Below are 6,933 nucleotides of genomic sequence, written 5' to 3'. Positions count from 1 at the left end.
GAGAACATAGCTATAGGTCCTTGCTATGCCATGGAAATTTCTCACGTTAATAATGGAAGGACAAAAACAATTAACTACATATATGCCATATCCAACTTTGCTCATTTCTGACGCAAGTCAAGGCGTGTTTCACTGTAATTTCCCATGTCATGTCCTTTTTCATTGTTTTTTATCTTCTAATTCTATCATATCCTTTCAAGGATTTTGCACATCAAATAGGACCAAAGGGTTTAAAGGATGATGGTGATATTTCAAATTATTTTAATCTAAACTTGCAGAAAAAGATTATGGCTGAGATTATCAGAGATTAGACCCATCGCAGCAGCCAATGATGTGGAGGTATGATTCTCCCACAACCTTGGCTTGTGAGCAAAGATTTGAAGAATAATTTTGTTTATGACGAAATTTGGGTCATTATACTTTATGTTGAAAATTTCTGACTCAAAAGTTACTTGCTCAACCAGTAATTTGCTGTTGAAAAAAGTTTAAATGATATTTTATCAAACTTTAACTAAAGGAACCATATTATTAGGAACCAATCTTAAGCAGCCACAATGAGATGGAAGAAATAGAAAGCAGACAAAAGTAAGAGAGAAGGAAGATGAGAGGATTATAACTGGTGCCAGAAAATGAATGAATATATACAAATGATGTGCTTGAAACTAATTGTTTCAAGGTTACACAGCCAAGTGATTAGATTCCACAGTGGAAAAACATAAAGGAGAAGAAGGGGTAGAGAATTTACAAGCCACTTTCTCTAGCGTGTGATATGATGGTGTTCCTACTTCACTAAACTAAAGTTGTGTCACACTTCCTAGTAAGCCCTTTGCATCTTTCACCTCTTTCACTGTACAAGAAAAGATGGGCATGTGTGATGGCTTTCTCAAGAATAGGACTTAACCAAGCCAAAGTTAACAAAAGATCTGGACTTGAAAAGACCACTAAACAGGGATCTGGAGGGAGAATCCTGAGGAACAGATTTGATCTCTGAAGGGCTACCCTTTACTTTAAGGATTGTGTTTCCTATTGTTTGCCTAATGGATTCTATGGTCTTCAAATCAACAGGGAAACCAGATGCCCCGCGAACATAGAAAGTGTTAACAGCTTTGCCTCCTTTTGTGGACACTTCTGCCCTTGTAACTGTGAGGCTATTCTCTCTGAAGATACGCGTGACATCAGATAGAAGTCCAACTCTGTCGGTGGTGCAGAGTTCTAGCTTCAAACCCTGAATCAGGATCAAAAATAACAAATTAATAGTCATATAATATAATAGGAGACCAACAAAACAGTAGAGCAAAGAATGAAGATTAAGGAGAACTATAGAGCAAAGGATACTAATCAATAATATAAAAATATGAAAGGCTACTGTTTGTTTCCTGAAATTTTACTTAAGTTCTTGTAGAGCCAAGAATAATGTGACAGATACTCAAATTAGCATACTTATTATTAACCAAACGAAAAAGAAATCTAGTTGAACAAGTCTATTTCAACCCCCAATAAGAAAATCAATTTGGTTGTGGGACATAACAACTGTAGTCAAAGTCCACCAACTGCATTTCAACTAATCTTGGACCACTACTAATCACATGATATAAAAAATACAAGGGTCACAGTTCAGCTTGAAGTTTGGGAGAAGATTAAGAATAAATCACTGCACAGACAAAATAAGGCCTCACAGGCAAGCACAACAATGAAAAACATGGCTGTAGGAATTACGTGTGGAAATATAAATCAAGAAAGCTCAAATTCAGTAACATTAAACTACTCACGTCAGAAACTCTTCTCTCAATTGCAGCTGCAAGACATTGTATCACTCTTTGTCTTTCTGCATCTGATTTCACAGGGGACCCGTCAATATGCTTGATGTAATATTCCTGAACAAGCAACCATAAAATATTTAGCTAATGTTCTTAAAAGACCAACATCTAGCACCAAGCAACAAATGGAATCTCACGTCGTGTACATGTGTGTACGTTGAGAACAAAGTGGTAAATCTGATATACCTGATATGCTTCCGGCCCCTCAGCATCGATATTTGCATGAAAAACCACATACTCCATGTCTGTCAAAGTACAAACTGTGTCGAAGAGAAGCTTTGGCCTGTCCTTACACTGAATAGTTACTACTGAATAATCATTGTCAGACCAATTCACAACATTCACATTTGGTCTTTGCTTCTCATCAAAGCCATCATCATTATCTCGTTCATAATCCCTATCAGCAAACATCATTTGGTGAAGCCTTCTCTCAGTGTGTGTGACTTCATCTGTGACAACAGTTTTAGCTCCCCTCTTCTTGTTGCCACCACCAAGCACATTGCATAGAAGTTCCTTGATCATAGAGAGCCTCTTAGGGTCAGTGATAGCTGACCCGGTTTCTTCATCTGTCACGTGCATTACAGCGGCTGCCCGGGTGTTGTGAGTCCACACCTCTGCATTCACTATATTGCATTTGAGGTTGGTCAAAACAGCACTGACTTCTGAAAGCAATCCTGGCCTATCACTTCCCATAAGCTCAATTGCTGTGTGGTCCATTGTTTGCTCAACCCCAACAGATCTAATGGGAGAAGTAACACAAGATTCGGGACCGAGAGACTAAAAACATACATGCCACCAAACACATGGTCAGTGATTGTTAGATAAAGGCAGAGAAGATAAAGTTCACCAAATGAGACACCCACCTTTCTAATGTAATCCAAAATGGCCTCGTCAGTAACCTTGTTTCCATCTTGTCCAGTAACATTAAAAACTGGTACAATAAAATAAATTACTCGATTTTTCAACCCCCATCCAGAACTTATGGTTAACAATGTATTTGTAATAGAAATGAATTAATATCAAAGAAAATTATTACCATCCATGAACCATCCACCATCAGAAGATATGTAAGCCTTGGTTATGATGAGGTTTAGATCAGTGAGGATCTGTACAACTTCAAGAAGTATTCCATGCTTGTTTGCACTATCAACCTGCAAAATTAAATTCACTTTCAACAACCCATCAAATAAAAGTTTTATCAAACCAGGCAAAAGTTCTTCAATCATAGAAGCATGAATTGCAGTCCAGAAAGGGAAGAAGAACTAGAAAACATTTAAAAAGGAGAAATAGGCATAGGCATACCCGTATAACAGTGGCATTCTTGCAGGATTCATTATCGATTACAACCCTGACAAGACAAGACAACATGTGGACAAATATGTGAAGACGGAATCATTTAAATTCTCTATCCTTTTCCCTTTGTTTTCCAAAGTCGAAGACTTATTTTCTTTCATCAAATGGGAAGTGAAAATTGGTACCTGGGAGGGTTCATTCTCCGGAAGAGTTTCTCGTATTCATCATCCATGTAGTGAGAGAAGCTCATGTTGACCTCCGACATAAAAGCTATGAGAGAGAAAACAAACCAATCAGATGACGAAACATGGCAATAACAGAACCCCCATAGCCAATGAGAATCAAAAGCAAGACCAATAAATATATACAGAGAGAGAAAGAAGACAATGATGGAAAAAACCTCTTTGCAAAATACTAAAACACAGCACAGTGTGAGAGAGAGAGAAAGAGTATAAGAGCTGGGGACAAGAGGCTGAGGTGGGTAAAAGAGAGTGGCCAGTGGTAAAGAGATGAATAAACACAAAAGAATAACCGAGCAATGAAGAAAACCAGAACCCAAAAAAGTCGTTTGGTACGAATAAGCCTCGTGCTGTATGATTAGCTGTTAATATGCTAAAAGAAGGAATCACAAAACAGAACCCATTAGGACAATGAAACCATGTGAACAATAATCCACCACACACACCTCTTAGTCAGAGAGAGAGAGAAAGCTCGTAGATTATGGAAACAAAGAAGAAGAAGTAAATACTCGCCCCAAATCAACACAGTTCAACTAATTGGTTACTCAGAGCGAAAGCCTTAAAATTTCACAACAAAACAGAAAACACAGAATTGTAAACAACATATCTTGCCACCCAATTGCAGACACAATTCCTCTCCCCCAAAACAAACATAGAGATTCACAAAACCCAGAAAGCAAAAAAAGGGAGGGAAACAAAAACAAAAAAGAACAAAACTTCAGAATGCCCAAAACAAAGAAACAAGATTCCAAGAACAAAGCACGAGAAACCCATAACAAATCAAAAGAAAAAAAAAAACAACACCACGAACACGACCTACCCATTGCAGTTTCTGAGGATTCGTGATCTGCCACACAACACCACACCAAAATTTCGTAGATTCTCTCTCTTGCAAACAAAGTGGCTCTGCGGATTTGTTGTTGGTACGAAGCAACAAACAGTACATATATATAATAATAATACGCATAAATATGAGCGTGTTTATATGAATATAATAATATGAACACCCCACAGGGATCTCACACCCGCACCTTCAATCTTCTCTCTATAACTTTGGAAAGAAAAGTAATTTAAGTAATTATAAATTGTCATAACAGTAAAATAATAGTTTTTTTTTTCAATATAAAAAATTATTAACCAGAAAAATGAAAAAAAAAGACCCCTCTAATAAAATCAGAACCTCCCCGACACGATGCTCCAAAACCTGCAAATCCGAAAAGTACCCAAAAAAATCGCAAACTCTCTTTCCTTTTTTTTTTTCTTTCTTTCTCTCTGTCTGTCACCTTCTCTCTTTCTCTTACCCGTTTCTGTTACTATTGGAAAACAGTATTATGTGTCGCTATTTATAATTTTATATTATTTCGCCAAAAAGTGTAGAGGGGAAGAAAAAGAGCCCCGGTGCATGTTAGCAAGGCGGGTTGTTTTAGGGGGTCCTGCTAGAGTGCACGTAACGATGAATGAACATGTGTGACGCGAATGAATGAATAAATAGTGGATTTAGTTTAACTGTTTGATTGAGTTGAGTTCTAATTTCTTAAAATTGTTCTGTAAAATAAATATTTGAAATAGGTTGTCAAAAGTATAAAAATAAATCTATTTCATGACGTTACTTAGAATAGAATAATTCGTGTATTATTAATGTAATGTGTACCAGCAGAGACCGGACGCTGTGCGGAAGGACATCTACGTTATTGGACTGCCAAACGGATCGGTCGCCAACATTACCGTATGAGACCTAGGAAATTACCCTTCTACTTACTGTTGGGAAGGGTTAGGTATTGAAGGGGGGACATCCATGTGCCCGTAATCACTCATTATTGTGAAATGTTATGTATGGCAGGACGGACACCCGTGTGCCCATACTCAAATAATACTTTGTAGTATCTTTGTAGCATTAGTCTGCCTAGCAAAACTTGATCGATTGATTAAAAATTGGACTTCGTCTGCTTGAACAAATGAACCGATATAAAAATCTCCAGTATAAATCCTTCTTCTATTTAAGCTTAGTTAAATTACATGTTATTAAATTTATCCTAACAAAATAAGGATAGCCTTGTAAAAAATAAAGTTTTAGGAAAGTTTTGACAAATCATTTGTTGCCTTAAAAACGTGTGTTTGTTTACACTTCATCATATGCATCTTTCAAAAAATTTAATAAACAATTCAACTCATTTTTATTGTGTATTTGACTTGTTTTTCACAAACATCGAGCCTACACTCAACCAAACCATATTCCTAAGAATTACAACTCAATACAAGATTAATTACATGATTAACTCTTCAACATATTCATTATCAAATCCAAGTGGTTGGGAGCACCAAATCAACTATATAAAACTTGCTTAAATATTAAATGCCAACTTCTACTAGTTTAGCTATGCGTGAACATTGTCTAATGCTTAAAGTGATTGAAGGCTCTAGAATTTTTCCTTCATTGTGAATATCCAAGTCATCCTTAAGTAATAATTAATGATGGAAAAAAGAAATATTGTGCACTTGTTAATAATAAAAAACTTGAAGGACGCCAACAATTACAATGGACATAGTCGAATGTGCCTTTCGTTGTGTGTTGCCTTCATTAATCAATATTTATGTTGCTTACCATAAACACAATGCTAAGTGATGAGTGTATATTTATGTGCTCATTTGGCTTTAATATTAGATTCTTAATTGGTTTTTGTACTTTAATAGAATATTTTAATTAGGATTTGTTATAATTAGGTTTATTTAGCATGACATACAAAAACATCGTAAAAATAACTTTTTAGTTGCATAAATGTTCTTTGGATATTTTGAGATGTGTTAGTGCAACTGCAACTAAGTTGAGCTCATTGAAGGTGTAGAAATAAATTGGTTAAATTTTCATGACACCTTAAATATAAATCCAAGAATAGAAAATAATCAAGACCACAAGAAGTCAATCCAAGCATAGCATGAAAAGGTGAAAAAATTTGGCTAGCCAAGAAGAAGGAAGGTGCAACAAAAATTGGATCTTGCGGTTTTATCTATTTTTTTTTCTACTAAAAGGACTTTGATAATCGATAAATTTTTATGATTAAAATAATTTAAGAAAAATATATCTTAAGATATTTTATTTGATATTGTTAAATAATTACCTTATTTAACTATATCAATAAATATCAAAAGATAATATTTACCAAATCTTTTTTAATCTAGTATATATCTTCTCAAATATTTTTAGATCTCCACGACAATCAAATATATTTTAAAGATATTGGATTATTTGGAAGATAATTAAAGGAGATTACATTACAATAAAAAAAGATTATAACAACGGAAAAGCCTAAAACAAAGCCCAATCCAATTTCTATATAAAGAGACTTAGGAAAACACATTAAGGAAGCTTAAGAACCCTTTGGGGGTTCAAATTTTGTCCATCCTGTCTTATCTCATGTTATCCATCCTATTTTCTTTTATTTTCATGTTATCTAAACATTTCATGGAGTGCTAAGCCTCTGGAGTTGATTGTGCTGTAATACTAGAATCCGAGGTTAGATGAACAAATTTGTTTGTTCTTTTGATTCTTGTGATTTATTGTTATCTATGTCTTTTGCTTCTTAATC

General features: G+C 35.2%; 1 protein-coding gene across 1 annotated transcript; it reads right to left on the bottom strand.

The window, feature by feature from the left end:
- Positions 1–640: 640 nt before the first annotated feature.
- LOC124827664 (ACT domain-containing protein ACR4-like) lies at positions 641–4,647 on the bottom strand. The gene is made up of 8 exons (XM_088110064.1): positions 4,170–4,647; positions 3,296–3,380; positions 3,120–3,165; positions 2,854–2,968; positions 2,681–2,748; positions 2,004–2,594; positions 1,770–1,874; positions 641–1,225 (listed from the first exon to the last, which is right to left on the bottom strand). Exons 1-8 carry the CDS (start codon positions 4,171–4,173, stop codon positions 884–886), a joined length of 1,356 nt encoding a protein of 451 aa, XP_087966190.1. The 5' UTR covers positions 4,174–4,647; the 3' UTR covers positions 641–883.
- Positions 4,648–6,933: the final 2,286 nt, after the last annotated feature.

The sequence above is a fragment of the Vigna umbellata genome, chromosome 3 (assembly GCF_029865625.1).
Source record: "Vigna umbellata cultivar VRB3 chromosome 3, Vumbellata_1.0, whole genome shotgun sequence".
Taxonomy (NCBI): domain Eukaryota; kingdom Viridiplantae; phylum Streptophyta; class Magnoliopsida; order Fabales; family Fabaceae; genus Vigna; species Vigna umbellata.
The sequence above is the reverse complement of the archived record's forward strand: the minus strand, read 5'-3'. Positions and strand labels throughout refer to the sequence as shown.